General features: G+C 37.6%; 1 protein-coding gene across 4 annotated transcripts in view; it reads right to left on the bottom strand.

Moving 5' to 3' along the window:
- Nucleotides 1–20271, bottom strand: part of CCDC141 (coiled-coil domain containing 141) — a 230738-nt gene that overhangs the window by 128585 nt on the left and 81882 nt on the right. For 3 of the 4 annotated variants that reach the window (XM_061434124.1, XM_061434130.1, XM_061434146.1), the window contains exon 6: nucleotides 1147–1263. The exons of the other annotated variant lie outside the window; for it this stretch is intronic. In XM_061434124.1, the coding sequence (XP_061290108.1) occupies nucleotides 1147–1263 (117 nt within the window). The remainder of the gene's footprint in view (nucleotides 1–1146; nucleotides 1264–20271) is intronic. 4 annotated transcript variants of the gene reach the window in all.

Genomic DNA, 20271 nt, shown 5'->3' with positions numbered 1-20271 from the left:
GCATCTACATTGACGGGGTCTTTTTCAACCCACTTGACACAGGGACCTCTGCTGTCTTGAATAACCAGTTATCTTGCCATTGGATTATGTAGTGTCACAAATTGATGACCACTGTCATCAATTTTTATCAACAAGTTATGTGTGAGCTTTCATCTCTAAATAGATATTCAATGTTTAAAAGTCTTTAAAGATGCCATTGAGATCAGGGGTTCCAAAGGCCAGCCCATAGTTGAAGGAAAATCTTACAACATATGGAATACTTTGTAGGAAGTAATAAAACAGCAATTCTCAGAAAACATTTTTTTTTTTTTAGAAAATAACTTTATTTGCAAGGATGCTGTAGAAAAAGGGGTTTCTCTGTCTCAGTTCAAAACCAGTTTGGCCCAAAAACTACTTACTGAGTATATGGAGTAATACTCAGCTTCTGTATGAGATCTATAACTGGCTCCTGAGTGGCTCAGGACCCTGAAAAGAAGGAGTCAACTTGTCTGAAACAAGGAGCTTATATTCTGAAAGTCCATTTGTAGTAGAGTGAAAACAATGAATACTTTAATCAGAATCGAGATTTAGAGAACTTTCTGTTATTAATATCTTGGGGAGTTGATAGTTGTAGGTACAGCTAAGTCATGAAGCTCTGGAACACAATGGGCCAACCTACTAGGCAATGGTTGAACATAACGATGTCAAAGCAATACATTTTTACATGTTTGGGAGGATGGGTTTGGAAGGGTGGTAGGAGAGGAAGCAGCAGATTGTGTTTACCTAGAACAGGTTTTTTAAAAAATCAAAATGGAGCACCAGAAAACTTAGAAAATCTTTACAGACTCTCACATGTACAAATAAGTCAATTTCCAAACAACAAGACTCAATGGCGAGAGGAACACTGATAGAGGTTGTTCTGCTCCTCCTGCTCTCAACACTTGATGGTTCCATTTCACACATCTAAGCACCTCCAAGTGGTTGCCTGACTGTTAGCAATTACTTTTTGCAAAACTAAGAACATGAAACAAGTTAAGGAAAAAACAAATGCAAACAGCAAGCAAACTATACAAAACCAGTTTTTACTACTCCACTATATTACTTATAGAAGTGTATTCAAGAGAAGTCCATGCAGTTTTCAGTTATTTTTTTTAATGAGTCTCTTACCTTTGCTTTTATTATCAGTTCCTCGTGCTTACGAATAAGCTCCTCATTGTCTGAAAGAGATGTACCTAGACCTTGTTCCTCTAAATCTCTTATAGTTTTCTGAAACCAACATGTGACCTGGGTAAGAAGCAACAAAGAGAGGTCAAATTTCAGATATTAGAATAAATGAATCAAAATTCTCCATGTTTTTAAAACTTAAACTACTTCAATTTTTTTTATATAAACTCATGTGTTTCATTAATATGATCAGGTTTTTTCTTCATTTCAATCTTTTCATTTTTCTTCATTTCAGTCTCTACATGCTTAAGAGAAAAAACAAAGTAATACCCCTAAATTATAAAAACAACATATTTCACTGGATCACATAGCTTGAAGAAAATAATTCAAATTCAAAATCTCCTAACAAACAAGAACCAAAATAGATCCCACACAGTCTATAAACCATGCATTCTTTTAGAATATAAATCTTCTTTTCTGTATAAGATGATCAATCTGAGTATAGTTACATTGTTAAGTGAAGATATGAAATAGCATTTGTAGAATTATATTTCTACTATTAGAAGACAATGTACAAATACTTAGTTTGCTACAACTCCTGAATATCTATATCCAAAAAAATGAATAGAGAAGCTACTAAAATTCCATAGACCTTATAAATAGCTAAGGACATAACTTACAATCATTTAGACTCGATTTACAATACGCACCTTACACAGCATTAAAACAACAAATAATAAAAGACATAAAACAAGCTGCATTTTTTAAAGAATGATCATATAAGTTGACATGAGACTGATTAAAAAAAAATTCCCTGATAGCTCAGTTGGTAAAGAATCCACCTGCAATGCAGGAGACCCCAGTTCGATTCCTGGGTCGGGAAGATGTGCTGGACAAGGGATAGGCAATATAAACCAGTCAATCCTAAAGGAAATCAGTCCTGAATATTCATTGGAAGGACTGATGCTGAGGCTGAAGCTTCAATACTTTGGCCACCTGGTGTGAAGAACTGATTCACTGTAAAAGACTCTAATGATGGGAAAGACTGAAGGCAAGAGGAGAAGGGGACGACACAGGATGAGATGGTTGGATGGCATCACTGACTCTATAGACATGAGTTTGAGCAAGCTCTGGGAGTTGGTGAAGTACAGGGAAGCCTGGCGTGCTCAGTCGCAAAGAGTTGGACACGACTGAGCGACTGAACTGAACTGAGACCAATAACATGTGGCCCCAGGATACAGATTCCTTTGTCCCAATTAAAGGAGAGTTGGATTTTTACTTTCAAATCTTATACAGCATTATTCTTATCATCCCATCATAGCTACTTACTCCTAAGAACCCACAACGTGCTAGACAGTTTGCTAGTTGTTTTCTGGGCATCATCTCTTTCTCTCAACAGCTCTATAACAAGTATGATACTATATTGACCTTGCCGATAAACAGAGGTTAAGCAACTTATCCAGGGCCAATAGTAAATGGCAGAGCTAGGATTTGTCCCCAAACCTATATTATTCCAAAGTCCATGCTCTTTCCACTGTGCCCTGTTGTTATCTTCAGGTAACAGAAAGTCTTTGGTCATCAAGGGAAATTACTTCACATTTGTGAAATGAATCCCAGCAGCCCACTCAAAGTGGTGGGCATTGTCCAGAATGTACTCTGTGTCTTTCTCCAGCCTACTTTATCTTGGCTGCAGCAGCCTCAGGATTTCTCTGTATTTTTATAACATGGAGGAATGTGGCCAGGGAGAAAGCTAGGTTAGTCCTGAAGTCCTGAAGGTCCATACAATAAACATATACCCCCCCAACACACATACATACATACACACTACAGAGAAGTCAAGTTAGGGATTACTTAGGATAATACCCTCCATTACTGTTACAGGGCTGATAACATCACACAGCTAGATCTATACTTGGTATAGATCTAGACCAAGTATATAGACCAAGACTCAGCATTTTCCAGCATGGAGTAAGCAGTCAAGTGGGCAGCAAGAGGGTTTCTCCAGCTTTCTGCTAATTGGAAACCTTTGTTAACCAGCATTTTAGGCTAGTGTCAGCGCAAAGAAAAGACTGATGGTGACCCTGAAGCAGTTTCCATGTGAAGTCTGCCTCATGCTCTTCAGAATATTTGGTACTCTGTGCATAATACAGCCATTAGCCAGTGCCCACATCTAAAGTACTGTGTTTATGTGTTTATAACTCTCTGAAGGTGGTTTGTCTTTCTGGCAGCCCAGAAATTAGACCTAAATGATATGTATTGCATGCATATTAGAACCCTTGGAGAGTATTTTATCAAGAGCTACCAAATTTGTACATTAATTTATTAAATTGCATTAAAAATCTCACAAAAGATGCTATAGGCCTGCATAAAAACAAAAAAAGGGATGATTTAAGGGTTTTATCAAAGAAAAATGGCTCATGAATATAACTAACTTTCAGAAATCCTTTATTTTATTAAGTGCCAGGAGTGAGCTTCATCTATTTTTATCTAAAGTAGTAGGAACTCAGAAATCTCAAGAATGCTTTAATAGGGAAAGTTAATACAGAATCTGAGTGAAGAAAACATGGGGACAAACAGGTGCTCACTAATCTCTAAAAACAGGTGAGAAGTCTGATCCCTCAGATAATCCTGTTCGATTTTGTGAGTCAAAGATTTGTCATCTAACACATGTCAACAGTGATGAATGCCAGGAAGGAGTCAGTTATTTTGATTTTTTAAGGTATCTTCTGACATCATCCCCTAGATTTGGCAAATACTATTTTAACCTCCAAAGGATACTACTCCTTTGGGCATGCCCATACATATTTCCTATAAGAGAATGTAGTTCAAGACCTACAGTGGTATTCCATATATCCTGGTCATACACCTGCCTAACAAAGCATACCAAGTCTCTAGGGCTATACATTTTTACTACCCAAATGCACCCTGGGAAGAAACTTGAAAACGAAGTGGCATAACACTCAGAAGAAAATGGTTCATCATGGGGGTGTTAAATCTCATCATGAGGCAGTCAAACACATGAGCAGCATCTTAGATCAGATTTACTTTATGTGCTGTGAGATGCACACAGAATAGACTGAGTCTTTCTGATGTAAAAGCAAGACACCCCAAATAACCAACAGCATGTCAACCATAATGTAAATCAGTCACTGTATCCTGTGCGTAGCGACTGCAGACAGCTGCATAAATACTCCAAGAACACTTTCTATAAGCATTAGATTATATCAGCAGTTATCCCAAAGCCTGAGTGATAAGGACACTAAATGATGCATCAGGACATTCTTTGAACATGGGCCCTGCAAAAGGATAAAAAACAGGAGTTGAGAGCTGGAAACATGTGGAAAGAAAGAAAGAACAAAAATTCAGAGCGTGCACCGGGCATTGATTCTGGGTGATGATGGACTAAGGGGGAAAATGAGAATATCATTCCTTTCTCTTCCCGGTTCTTACCTTTTGGATTGATCTAAGTGATGTTTTGTGGTCATCTCACCTGTCTGACATGAGATTCTAAGTACTCAGTGCTCAGAGGATGTAGAACTAAGGTGGAGAAGGAGTGGGGTAGATTTTTTTGCAGAAGGGAGGTGGGGATTGGAAAGAAACACCTACCAGAGGGTGAAGGAAGACAGAGTGAAGAGGAAGGGACATCAACAAAGATGCACAGAAAGAGTAATCAGAGATGTTCAGTAAAAACCAAGGGGTGCCTTGGAAGTTAAATAGAGATACCAGGAAAACTCAGTCAAATGGTACAGACCTGCATTGTCCTAAACAAGTAGCTACTAACCACACATGGCTATTGAGTACTTGGAATGTGACAAACTCAAATTGGGATATGCTCTAAGTATAAAATGCACAAATGATTTCATATAGTTAGTATAAAAAATAATGAAAATATATTGTTAAGAATGTTAATATTGATTCAATGCTGAACTACTATTTTAGATATGTTGGATTAAACAAAATGTGTTCTTGCTTTTCACTTTTTTACGTGTGTGTGTGTGTGCATGCTCAGTCACTTCAGTTGTGTCCAACTCTTTGTGACCCTATCAACTGTAGCCTGCCAGGCTCCTCTGTCTGTGGGATTCTCCAGGCAAGAATACTGGTGTGAGGTGCCATGCCCTCCTCCAGGGGATCTTCCTGACCCAGGGATCAAATCTATGTCTCCTGTGTCTCCTGCATCGCAGGTGTATGCTTTATCATTGTGCCACCTGAGAAGCCCATTTTTACATGGCTTTTTACCTTTTTTCACTTTTCAATGTAGCTAAGAGAATTAAAAAATCACATTTATGGCTTATATTGTATTTCTTATTGGATGGTTCTATAATTTAAGGATATTCAGAATATCCTTAATCTGTTAAATGTAGATCTAAGGACTAAGTATTACAGACAATTTAAAATAGCAGAATCAAGAGAACAGTGGGATGAGATACTGGTTGGTAAACATGAATGGGTCACTGAGTAGGGGTGAGGCAGTAAAACTAATGTCTCTTTTGAAGAAGTTTATTGGCTAAGGAAAGGGGGGCTCAGACAACAGCTTTGAGGAAAGCAGAGGTAACGTAACAGATGGGTTCTTCCCAGCTTTTTTTATTTGATTAGATGAGATGTAAGCATTTCAGTCTGGGGAACTGAAGATGCGTTAAGCAGAACTGAGGCAGGGATATACCAGAAAGAGTGGGGAGTTTAGAAGAGAACACTACTGAACTTATCAGCTTTGGGCAAGGAAAGGCTAGTTTTTTGCAATATTGAATAACCCAGTCTCACCTTGACCCCTGCTGGGAGATAAGAATGAGGAAAGAGAGTGAACAGGGCCTTCCTAGATCAGGGTCAGGTATTACTCCAGGCAGGTCTCAGATTTTCTCGAGCAATCTTTACACCTCCTACAAAGGAGACAGTTGCTTTTTCAATAGATAAATAGGATAAGCAAGTCATTCAAGGTCACACAGGCAACGAGAGCAGAGCCCACAGCGTGAGGCAGAAGGGCTGTGGTCAGAGAGTTCCCTTCACCACATCTGTCTGGAGAACCGAAGAAGTCCAGAGAAGAGGGAATGGTTCTTATTAGGCTATGTTTATGAATGTTCTTAAGAGAAAACCAAAATGCAACACTATAGTTACAGAGTTTAATTCTAATATGGAAGTAAGTCCTGTGAATCATCACGGGGCCTCAATGGAAACGCCGCATTAGAGAGAACGGACATGTGGCCCAGGCCTGCCAGAAGCACTGCCTCAGAGGAAGAGCCCGATGAGGATAAACTGAGAATCCCCATTCCCAACAGCACGCCCCAAAGTCAGGACTGAAACAATGGGAACAAAAGCAATAGAAAAATGCTCTGTCAAGGACAAACGACTCAGGTGGCAAGAAGGTGAACTTTTGCTACACTCAAAGCTAGGCATCACATGACCATACACTTTCCTGGTCTCTTTTTCTGCACTTGGTTCTACAATCCAAAGTCAGATCTTATTTTTTTGATCTCTGTTTAAAACTATGCTGGAGGAGCCAAGCTAGCAATAAGCAATTCAAACATCTTAACAGAAATGCTTAAGGGAAGATGAAAATCTCTCCAAAGTCCTTTCATTCTCTTTTCCACATGCAGAACAGTTTTTGTCAAACAACAAGCTAATAGAAACAAAAAAACTGATAAAGGAGGGGAAAGGCATCAGTTATGTATCTTCTTCAACTCAAGATGTTCTGATAGTCTTTCAATTATCAAAATAAAAGGTGGTTTCAATTATAGTTGATGGCCACAGGTGACAGTTCTAATGTCTGGTTTGATCCTGAAGACATGCTAGTATTATAACAACCATTTTAGCTTCCACAAGCTTTTCCTTTTTTACAGTAGGGAAACCAGTTGCTATTATTTTGTATTAGGCAATCTCATCAAATGTGCTCTGTATATAGCTAGGCAATAACCAGACTTCAAATATCCATTAGCTCCATTAGGAGATAATACATATTAGAGGGGGGTTCCCTTGTGGCTCAAATGGTAAAGAATCCAGCTGCAATGCAAGAGACCTGGATTCAATCTCTAGGTCAGGAGGACCCCCTGAAAAAGGAAATGGCATGAAATTTTTGTCTTTGATGTTTGTATTTGAGGGCTCAGAAGCAGGGAAAGAAAGAATTTCCTGCCCAAAATGTGGCTTGAGATGTATTCTCGGACTGATCTAATTATTGGCTTGTTATTATTTGGACTTCATCTCAGATTCTAGGAGCACAAAGCTCACAATCTTCTTATGTGGAACTTGGAAGCCCTCCGTGAATTACTGAAGTCAACTGGAAGGCATTAGCATCTCCTCAACAAATTATCAAATCCCAGTATTCTCTATTGATGGGCAGTAGGAAAGCTAAAATACATTGCTTGTCTTGAGGCAAAATTTCTGTTACTTCAACAGCTTTGCAGATAATCTATCTCCCTGTCTGGAATCATAATTTTATGTATTTAATTATTCTGACTTGTGCTAACATATCTCTCTTCTGATTATTTTGACTTATGTTAATGTATCACTTCTCTTGTCACATCTATATTTCAAGAAAAATGACATTAAGGACTTCTTCTTTTCCCAAGATTGCCCTCAACTCTTGTTTGTGTTTAGGCAGTTTCTTAACTTCCAACTACTTAAACAGTGGAAACTATTTAATCCAACAAATAAAATCAATACAGTGGTAGTTTCTGGACCTAAATTCTATTTCTAGCATTAACTCTGAGCCATTAAGAAGAATCCTACCAGCAGCAGAAGAAAGTCTTTTTTTCAAGAAAGGAAACAGAGACCCAGCCCAGTGTCCGAGTAATGTGCATCTCTGCTTAAGATATCTAGGGTGTGATTTTCCCAGTACAATTTACTTTCCACCCTAAATGATCTGGAGGCATTTGCAGTATATGTGCATATGAGAAAGAGAAAGAGAGAGAGAGAGAAAGAGAGAGAAGGGAGAAAAACATACAGGTCTACTTGGGGGTGAGACCAAAGTTTGACATTTTCATTTTATCATCCCAGATCCTAGGTCATGCGCCTGATGGAGTTCACACTGAAGCTCTGGCCGAAACACTGGGTTGTCGGGAAAAAGTGAGAGTCAGAAACTATCATACAAACAGATAAACAACTATTACATTTTAAAGTGTGTTTTATCCTTTTAATGTGTGCTGTTTAGTTTATTTGCTTATGAGTCACCCTATGAAAAGCACTACTATTAACCGGGCTTCTTTGTTTATCTCTGGGAATCATGTACATGAGGATGGTGGAGACTGAGTTCTACTCCCTGCATGGTATGGGGAGGCAGTGGTGTTGAGAAAAGGAAAGCCAACAGTTTCCAGCGCCAGAGGCAGGGGAAAAAAGGGCTCAGGGTGCTGGAAAGATACAGGCACACAGCTTAAGGAGCGGCCGCTAACCTGGATATACAATGGAAAGAGGCATGCAGTGGGAGCCGTGCGGAGCTTTTTCTAGGCAGCATACACAGGAAACAGCTATGTCGGCAGTCTTACCATGGGTGAGAAGGTAATTCAGTTGCAGTGCGTGTCACCCAATCCTCTTACCAACCTTAAGTAATGGTGTCTAATTAAAATGCTGTGAAGCCATCAGTCCAACTGAATGGAATATTGAGGAGAAAAACTAAGTTTAATGAAAATGTAATCAATTACAACAGGTATAAATGAGCTAAAGAAATTGTGAAAGGGTGGAGAAAGGGAGAGGAGAATTGATTTTTAACCTAATTTTACAAACAAAGTTGAGCTTTCGAATAAAATAGTCTGGATACTAAGCCATGAAATGGCATTTATTCCCCCTCCACATAATTTTAGAAAGCTGAGATTATTGAATGATTTAGAAAACTGGTATGGGATCTAGCTAATTTGGTGATTATCCAGTAAAGCTCAGAAAGTAATCACCAAAAGATTGTAGTGATATGGTGAACATGTGGACATTTATTAAGCACTGACACATATCAAGCGGTGCTCCAAGAATTTTTACATATATAATCTTGTTTATTTCTGTAACAAATTTATAAATAGATATTGTTATTATTCCCAATTTATAGAAAAGGAAACTGAGGCACAGAGATTGAGTAACTTGCCCAAAGTCATATCATAAGTAAATGTGAAATTTGGGATTGCTATCCACACCATCTGTACCAGAGTCCCTCTGTTACTACATTTGACAGGCAATGCCATTGAAAGTAATGGTGGGAACATGCATTTTAATAAGGAGGGGGTTCTATTGCTTTCAAAATCACATGCTTTTCCTACAAACACTAGGATATTTTGCATAACTTTAAGTGAATTCTAGAAATAGTTTATGTGCTAAAAATGAAATTCTGTGATAAATTTTAATCTATGAGTATTTGGAAAGTCACGGATATCTGTCACTGGACCAAACTATCAGATACCAGAATCCATTAATAAGTTAATTCAACCCTTATTTTGGTCTTATGTCACCCAATGACAAAACGCTATCTTCACAGTAGGGGAGTGGATAAATTAGGAGTTCAGGATTAACGTATACACACTACTGTATATGAAATAGGTAAACAAGGACCTACCTGTTTAGCACAGGGGAATACATTTAATATCTTTTAACAATCTATAATGGAAAGGGCTTCCCTTTCCATTATATGTACACACACATACATAAACACACACATATATAAAACTGAATCACTTGCTGTACACTTGAAACTAACACAACATTGTAAATTAACTATACTTCAATTTAAAAAATTAAGCTAAATTCAAAGATTTTTAAAAACTTATTTAGCACAGGGGAATACATTTAATATCTTTTAACAATCTATAATGGAAAGGGCTTCCCAGGTGGCACAGTGGTGAAGAATTTGACTGCCAATGAAGGAGATACAAGAGATGCAGATTTAATCCCTGGGTTGGGAAGATCCCATGGAGTAACCCATTAACTGGAAATGGCAACCCATTCCAGTATTCTTGCCTGGAAAATTCCATGGACAGAGAAGCCTGGAGGTCTACAGTCCATGGGGGGGTCACAAAGAGTCAGACACAACTGAATGACTGAGCATACACACATAATGGAAAAGAATGAAAAAGAATGTATATAGATATACACACACATACATACACATATATATAAAACTGAATCACTTGCTGTACACTTGAAACTAACACAACATTGTAAATTAATTATACTTAATTTTAAAAATTAAGCTAAATTCAAAGATTTTTTTAAACCCTCACTGTGTTGTATCCACTAAGCTAGGCAATTTTTTGTTAGTTCATATTAATTTAAGCTGGTCAACCATTCAAGCTCTAAATCCTGGTTAGAAGGTAGTATCATTTAAAGGAGAATATGCATGTATGTGCACACATCTGTTGGAGAAGGAAATGGCAGCCCACTCTAGTGTTCTTGCCTGGAGAATCCTGTGGATGGAGGAGGCTGGTGGGCTGCTGTCCACAGGGTCGCACAGAGTCGGACACGACTGAGGCGACTTAGCATGCATGCATGCATTGGAGAAGGAAATAGCAACCCACTCCAGTGATCTTGCCTGGAGAATCCCAGGGATGGGGGAGCCTGGTGGGCTGCCGTCTATGGGGTCATACAGAGTCGGACATGACTGAAGCGACTTAGCAGCAGCAGCAGCAGCATACATCTGCGGACACACACACAGGGTTTTACAGTTGCCCAGCAGGTACAAGACATGTACCCTGATGCTGTGCTTACACTGTCATTGCAGATGTCATTTTAATTGCCTATTGACATGTGATTATGATATATGTGGTACTCAAATTTAAAAAACTTCCAAATATGAATTCTATTACCCACTTTTCTTCCCACAAAGATGGGTATCTTGTAAGCCATATGTGATCTGGGTAGTAAAAAGATTATCTGTCTTTATGTCTTATTTAATTCTCCTAGATGTCCTTGATAGTGTCTTGCACAAAAAGACCATGAATAACTTCGTTTTAATTTATTTGTTTGTCTCACTTATTCCTGATTGGAGCAATTGAGAAAAATTACATTCATAAATCTTATTGCCAAGATAATTAATTATGCACGAAATACTCCAAGCTGCTTCTGATTCTCATTAATGAAGCAAATTATCTGCAAAATAAGATGCTGCTGGAGTTGGGAAAAAAGGTCAGCTACTCATATTTAAATGTAAAACAAGTGCACATTTTTACATCCGAAAAACAAAGAGAGGACATGCTATGATTATGCTTTTCAGGCTATCACATCCCAATTAAGATAGAAAAGTATGTGGTCTTCATCTGCTTTTTTTCTGAAATTGATGTAAATTTTAAGTTGCCATCATTGTGGTCACCTAATTTCTTTTCCAAAGGAAATTAGCTGAACTATTACAGTTCAAAAGCATTAGGTTATAAGCACTTAGAAACAGAGGAGTATTAAATGCATCTTTTAAATGGCTCTTATGAGAGAAGATGCATTAGATATTCAGACACCCACATTGTTATTCATCAGTGATCTTTGCTTAATTCTCCATTTAATGTTCCTTCTTCTTACATGGTTAAAATGATTGACAAAGCTGATATTTTATTAATGGAAGGTGTGACAGCTCCTGTGTTCCCTAAAAAGAAGTACAGAACTGACAAAATTATCTTTACCCTCCAATGAAGCATGTGTCTCTGTGGTTCCAGTGTTCCAGGCTTTATGGGGTAGTTCATCCAGAAACATGACAATCACAGAACTCAAATTACTAACAGAGTCACATTCAATTTGGTGTCCTTGCTGCTAATCTTCCTCAGTGTATCTTCAACAAAACTTTAACATAGACCATTCAGGAAAAACTTGAAAACTTAGGTAAGATAATTATGCTTCTATCTACCTGGATTTAAAAATCTTTCCTGTTCACATAATTATCAATATAGTAAATCTCACTTATTATTTATAATAGTGAGAAACTGAAGAGACTCTACTTCCACATCAATAAGATATTAAATTGTGCTACATTCAGAGAGTGAAATACAACATGAAAATTATCTATGGTATTTTTGACACAAGACTATGTCTAGGACATGTTTAATTTGAGTATTAGGTAATAAGATAACAGATAATATGCATAGGTTATTAGTTTTTGTTTGCTTGTTTTGCTATTTCTTTAATAAATGTATGTGTGCCTGTGATATACTCATGCTTGGATAAAAGTCTAAAACACAGCAGAAGTCAAATGTTAATTTGCAATTATTTGTATGGACAGTAATCTAATCTATAGTTTTAACTCATTAATAGATAAACATTAAATCATAAGCAGAAAAACACAATTCTATTTTTTTGAATTGCTAACTGAGTTTCCATTAAACAAGTATGGCTAAGATTATAAAAGCGACTTATTTGATCATACCCTGTGAAAGCAAAATAAATAATGAATTTAGCCTTTAATGCAAGACCAATCTTTCTGAGAGCAAAGATGAGTAGGATTGGGGGAGCATGTAATGCATTGGGTCTTCACTGTTCTTTTCAGACGTGATGATAAAAAAAGCTAATACTAATATTGCATTTTCCATGTACCAGGTACTGTTCTAGCACTTGACATACAATAGCTCATTTTATTACCTCATATTTTACAGAAGGTTCATTTGATGGGTTGAGATGATCAAAGACATTTGATGGGTTTCCCTGATGAGAAAACTCAGGGGGGTTAAGTAATTGCACAGGTACTCAACTGGTAAATAGCAGAGTCAGGATTCGAATGCAGTCAACAAGCTCCAATACTTTGGCCACCTGATGCAAAGAACTGACTCACTGGAAAAGACCCTGAGGATGGGAAAGATTGAAGGCCAGAGGAGAAGGGGACGACAGAGGATGAGATAGATGGTTGGAATCACCAACACTATGGACATGAGTTTGAGTAAGCTCCAGGAGTTGGTGATGGGCAGGGAAGCCTGGCGGGCTGCAGTCCATGGGGTCACAAAGAGTCGGACACGACTGAGTGACTGAACTGAACAAGCTGGTCCCAAGATCTGTGATCAGAAAAGCACAAAGAAACAGTGACCATCATTAAATACTTGAGCTGCTGCTACTGGTATTTGTGAAAGAAAACGTAACATGGGATGTTTTAAGACAAAGAGTCTTAAATTTTATATGTAAGGAAAGGATTAATTTATTGATATACTTTAAAAATTTATTTTTTGGTCTCATGATCTTTTTTTTTTCTTTTGGACACACACGGCACATGGGATCTTAGCTCCCTGACCATGGATCAAACCCATAATCCCTACAGTAGAAGCACAGAGTTTTAACCACTGGACTGCCAGGAAAGTCCCTCATGACCTTTTTATAAAAATTCTTATTGAAATATAGTTGATTTACAATGTTGTGTAAGTTTCAGATATATAGCAATATATATATTTATATATACACACACAGACATAATCAGTTATAAATATATATATATGCATATATATTAGATTTTTTTCCTTTACAGGTTATTACAATACAGTGAATATATTCCTTGTGCTATATAGTAGGTCCTTACTAGTTATCTCTTTTACATATAGCAGTGTGTATATTTTAATCCCAAACCCCTAATTTATCCCTCCCCCTATTTCCCTTTGGTAACCATAAGTTTGCTGTCTATAGGTTTATTTGTGTTTTGTAGACAGGCTCATTAATATCACTTTTTTAGATTATAAATATAGTGATATCATATGATATTCATCCTTCTCTGTCTGACTTACCTCAGACACGTATGATAATCTTTAGGTCCATCCACGGCGCTGCAGATGGCATTATTTCCTTCTTTCTATGGCTGAGTAATATTCTATTGTTTATACATACCACATCTTTATCCATCATCTTTTGAGGGACATTTAGGTTGCTTCCATGTCTTGGCTATTGTAAATAGTGCTGCTATGAAGACTATGATCAAAACCATCCCACAGAAAAAGAACTGCATGAAGGCAAAGTGGTTGTCTGAGGAGGCTTTACACACAGCTGAGGAAAGAAGAGAAGCAAAAAGCAAGGGAGAAAGGGAAGATATACAAACTGAATGTAGAGTTCCAGAGAATAGCAAGGAGAGATAAAAAGATGTTCTCAAATAAAGAATGCAAAGAAATAGAGGAAAAAAATAGAAAGGGAAACACTAGAAATCTTCAAGAAAATTGGAGAATCAAGGGAACATTTCATGGAAGGATGGGCAGGATAAAGGACAGAAACGGTAAGGATCTAACAGAAGCAGAAGAGATTAAAAAGAGGTGGCAAGAACACACAGAAGAACTATACAAAACAAGGTCTTCATAGCAAAAATCAACAAAACCAAAAGCTGGTTCTTTGAAAGGATAAATAAAATTGACAAACCATTAGCCAGACTCATCAAGAAACAAAGGGAGAAAAATCAAATCAACAAAATTAGAAACGAAAATGGAGAGATCACAACAGACAACATAGAAATACAAAGGATCATAAGAGACTACTATCAACAATTATATGCCAATAAAATGGACAACGTGGAAGAAATGGACAAATTCTTAGAAAAGTACAACTTTCCAAAACTGGATCAGGAAGAAATAGAAAATCTTAACAGACCCATCACAAGCATGGAAATTGAAACTGTAATCAAAAATCTTCCAGCAAACAAAAGCCCAGGTCCAGACGGCTTCACAGCTGAATTCTACCAAAAATTTAGAGAAGAGCTAACACCTATCCTGCTCAAACTCTTCCAGAAAATTGCAGAGGAAGGTAAACTTCCAAACTCATTCTATGAGGCCACCATCACCCTAATACCAAAACCTGACAAAGATCCCACAAAAAAAGAAAACTACAGGCCAATATCACTGATGAACATAGATGCAAAAATCCTTAACAAAATTCTAGCAATCAGAATCCAACAACACATTAAAAAGATCATACACCATGATCAAGTGGGCTTTATCCCAGGGATGCAAGGATTCTTCAATATCCGCAAATCAATCAATGTAATACACCACATTAACAAATTGAAAAATAAAAACCATATGATTATCTCAATAGATGCAGAGAAAGCCTTTGACAAAATTCAACATCCATTTATGATAAAAACTCTCCAGAAAGCAGGAATAGAAGGAACATACCTCAACATAATAAAAGCTATATATGACAAACCCACTGCAAACATTATCCTCAATGGTGAAAAATTGAAAGCATTTCCTCTAAAGTCAGGAACAAGACAAGGGTGCCCACTTTCACCATTACTATTCAACATAGTTTTGGAAGTTTTGGCCACAGCAATCAGAGCAGAAAAAGAAATAAAAGGAATCCAAATTGGAAAAGAAGAAGTAAAACTCTCACTATTTGCAGATGACATGATCCTCTACATAGAAAACCCTAAAGAGTCCACCAGAAAATTACTAGAAATAATCAATGACTACAGTAAAGTTGCAGGATATAAAATCAACACACAGAAATCCCTTGCATTCCTATACACTAATAATGAGAAAACAGAAAGAGAAATTAAGGAAACAATTCCATTCACCATTGCAACGGAAAGAATAAAATACTTAGGAATATATCTACCTAAAGAAACTAAAGACCTATATATAGAAAACTATAAAACACTGGTGAAAGAAATCAAAGAGGACACTAATAGATGGAGAAATATACCATGTTCATGGATTGGAAGAATCAATATAGTGAAAATGAGTATACTACCCAAAGCAATTTATAGATTCAACGCAATCCCTATCAAGCTACCAACAGTATTCTTCACAGAGCTAGAACAAATAATTTCACAATTTGTATGGAAATACAAAAAACCTCGAATAGCCAAAGCGATCTTGAGAAAGAAGAATGGAACTGGAGGAATCAACTTACCTGACTTCAGGCTCTACTACAAAGCCACAGTTATCAAGACAGTATGGTACTGGCACAAAGACAGAAATATTGATCAATGGAATAAAATAGAAAGCCCAGAGATAAATCCACGCACATATGGACACCTTATCTTCGACAAAGGAGGCAAGAATATACAATGGATTAAAGACAATCTCTTTAACAAGTGGTGCTGGGAAATCTGGTCAACCACTTGTAAAAGAATGAAACTGGACCACTTTCTAACACCATACACAAAAATAAACTCAAAATGGATTAAAGATCTAAACGTAAGACCAGAAACTATAAAACTCCTAGAGGAGAACATAGGCAAAACACTCTCCGACATACATCACAGCAGGATCCTCTATGACCCACCTCCCAGAATATTAGAAATAAAAGCAAAAATAAACAAATGGGACCTAATTAACCTTAAAAGCTTCTGCACATCAAAGGAAACTATTAGCAAGGTGAAAAGACAGCCTTCAGATTGGGATAAAATAATAGAAAATGAAGCAACCGACAAACAACTAATCTAAAAAATATACAAGCAACTCCTACAGCTCAACTCCATAAAAATAAACGACCCAATCAAAAAATGGGCCAAAGAACTAAATAGACATTTCTCCAAAAAAGACATACAGATGGCTAACAAACACATGAAAAGATGCTCAACATCACTCATTATCAGAGAAATGCAAATCAAAACCACTATGAGGTACCATTTCACACCAGTCAGAATGGCTGCGATCCAAAAGTCTACAAATAATAAATGCTGGAGAGGGTGTGGAGAAAAGGGAACCCTCTTACACTGTTGGTGGGAATGCAAACTAGTACAGCCACTATGGAGAACAGTGTGGAGATTCCTTAAAAAACTGGAAATAGAACTGCCTTATGATCCAGCAACCCCACTGCTGGGCATACACACTGAGGAAACCAGAAGGGAAAGAGACACGTGTACCCCAATGTTCATCGCAGCACTGTTTATAATAGCCAAGACGTGGAAGCAACCTAGATGTCCATCAGCAGATGAATGGATAAGAAAGCTGTGGTACATATACACAATGGAGTATTACTCAGCCATTAAAAAGAATACATTTGAATCAGTTCTAATGAGGTGGATGAAACTGGAGCCTATTATACAGAGTGAAGTAAGCCAGAAGGAAAAACATAAATACAGTATACTAACGCATATATATGGAATTTAGAAAGATGGTAACAATAACCCGGTGTACGAGACAGCAAAAGAGACACTGATGTATAGAACAGTCTTATGGACTCTGTGGGAGATGGAGAGGGTGGGAAGATGTGGGAGAATGGCAATGAAACATGTAAAATATCATGTAGGAAACGAGTTGCCAGTCCAGTTTCGATGCATGATGCTGGATGCTTGGGGCTGGTGCACTGGGACGACCCAGAGGGATGGTATGGGGAGGGAGGAGGGAGGAGGGTTCGGGATGGGGAACACATGTATACCTGTGGCGGATTCATTTTGATATTTGGCAAAACTAATACAATTATGTAAAGTTTAAAAATAAAATAAAATTGGAAGAATAAAAAAAAAAAAGTTGAAAATCCTCTAAGTTTAGTTCAGGTAACTTTCAATTAAAGTTTTTGCTTGAGGCTTTTTACAAATGAGTTAATAGAAAATACACTGACTCAATTTTAAAAATAAGCATAGAGGGATGGTACGGGGAGGGAGGAGGGAAGGGGATTCGGGATGGGGAACACGTGTATACCTATGGCGGATTCATGTTGATGTATGGCAAAACCAATACAATATTGTAAAGTAATTAACCTCCAATTAAAATAAATGTATATTTAAAAAAAAAAAAAAAAACAAACAAGGTCTTAATGACCCAGATAGCCATGATGGTGTGGTCATTCACCTAGAGCCTGATATCCTGGAGTCAGAAGTCAAGTGGGCCTTAGGAAGCATTACTACAAATAATGCTAGTGGAGATAATGGAATTCCAGCTAAGCTATTTCAAGTCCTAAAAGATCATAAATTTAAAGTGCTGCACTCAATATGTCAGCGAATTTGGAAAATTCAGCAGTGGTCACAGGACTGGAAAAGGTCAATTGTCATCCATTCCTAAGAAGGGAAGTGCCAAAGAATGTACAGACTACCTACCGTACAACTGTGCTCATCTCACATGCTAGTAAGGTTATGCTCAAAATCCTTCAAGCCAGGCTTCAGTAGTATGTGAACTGAGAATTTCCAGAAGTACAAGTGGGGTTTAGAAAAAGTAGAGGAACCAGAGATCAAATTGCCAACATTCTTTGGATCATAGGAAAAGCAAGGGGATTTCAGAAAAACATCTACTTCTGTTTCACTGGCTACACTAAAGCTTTTGACTGTGTGGATCACAACAAACTGTGGAATATTCTTAAAGACACGGGAATACCAGACTACCTTACCTGTCTCCCGAGAAACCTGTATGCAGGTCAAGATGCAACAGTTACAACTGAACATGGAACAACGGACTGGTTCAAAATTGGGAAAAGAGTACAAGTCTGTAAAATGTCATCCTGCTTAGTTAACTTACATGAAGAATACATCATGTGAAATGCAGCCAGGATGCATCACCAGTTGGAATCAAGATTGCCAGGAGAAATATCAACAACCTCAAATAGGCAGATGATAACACTCTAATGGCAGAAAGTGAAGAGGACCTAAAGAGCCTCTTGATGAGGTGAAAGAGGAGAGTGAAAAAACTGGCTTAAAATTCTACATGAAAAAAACTAAGATCATAGCAACAAGTCCTATTACTTCATGGCAAATAGATGGGGAAATAGTGGAAACAATAACAGATGTTATTTTCTTAGATTCTAAAATCATGGCAAATGGTGACTTTAGCCAGAAAATTAAAAGATGCTTGTTCCTTTGAAGTAAAGCTATGACAAACAGAGACAGTGTATTAAAAAGCAGAGACATCACTTTGCCCACAAAGGTCCATATAGTCAAAGCTATGATTTTTCCAGTAGTCATGTATGGATGTGAGAGTTGGACCATAAAGAAGGATGAGCACTGAAGAATGGATGCCTTCAAATTGTGGTGCTAGAGAAGATTCTTAAGAGTCCCTTGGACATCAAGGAAATCAAACCAGTCAGTTTGAAAGGAAAATCAACCCCGAATATTCATTGGAAGTACTGATGCTGAAGTTGAAGCTCCAATATTTAGGTCACCTGATGCAAATAACTGACTCTTTGGGAAAGACTGATGCTGGGAAGGACTGAAGGCAAAAGGAGAAGAGGGCAGCAGAGGATGAGATGGTTGGATAGCTTCAAGGACCCAATAGACATGAATCTGAGCAAACTCCAGGAGATAGTGAAGGACAGGGAAACCTGGCATGCGGCAGTCCATGGGGTCACAAAGCCTTACTGGCAGAACAACAACAACACGAACACTGGGGTGCATGCATCTTTTCAAATCATAGTTTGTTCCAGATACATGCCCAGGAGTGGGGTTGCTGGATCACATGATAACCCTGCTTTTAGTTTTTTAAGGACCCTCCATATTGTTCCCCACGGTGGCTGAACCAATTTACACTCCCACCAACAGTGTAGGAGGGTTCCCTTTTCTCCATATCCTCTCCAGTATTTACTATTTTTAGACTCTTTGGTGACAATCACTGTGACTTGTTTGAGGTGATACCTCTCTGTTGTTTTGATCTGCATTTTCTAATAATTAGCAATGCTGAGCAAGAACCTTTTCATGTACCTGTTGGCCAGATGTATGCCTTCTGTGGAGAAATATCTATTTAGATCTTCAGCCTATTTTCTGATTGGGTTGTTTTCTTGTTTTGTTTTGTTTGATACTGAGCTGTATGAGTTATTTGTATATTTTGGAAATAGACCAGTTTTACTTAAAATTTATCCTTAAGATAATTACTAAATTGATTTTGGTTCTAGACTATTAAGAGTAGAGTCTAAATGAAAGCCTGGTACTTGTAACCACAAGTGTGAATTCTTAGAGCCTTACTATACCTATGGCAGCCTCTAAAAACTAAATAGTTTTAAGAGACTTAGACACATGTAACAACAGTAATGCCAAACTCAGGGGGATGAATAGAAATGAAAAGAGAAAAAATTCATAAGTTGTAAGGTATATCCAAGAACAGCGATGACAAGAAAACTAATATTTATTAAGCATCTTTTAAAATGGTAGGCATTGTGCTCCGTGCTTTACACATGTTATTGAATTTAATCCTTAGAACAAGTCTGTGAATTGTTATTATTTCCAATTTAAAGATTAGACTTGTTAAAACAACAATGAGATACTGCTATGCTCCTATCAGAGTGGCCAAAGTCTAAGACACTAACAGCATCAAGTGCTCACAAGGACATGGAACAGCAGCAACTCTCTGTTGAAAG

The sequence above is a fragment of the Bos javanicus genome, chromosome 2 (genome assembly GCF_032452875.1).
Source record: "Bos javanicus breed banteng chromosome 2, ARS-OSU_banteng_1.0, whole genome shotgun sequence".
Taxonomy (NCBI): Eukaryota; Metazoa; Chordata; class Mammalia; order Artiodactyla; family Bovidae; genus Bos; species Bos javanicus.
The sequence above is the reverse complement of the archived record's forward strand: the minus strand, read 5'-3'. Positions and strand labels throughout refer to the sequence as shown.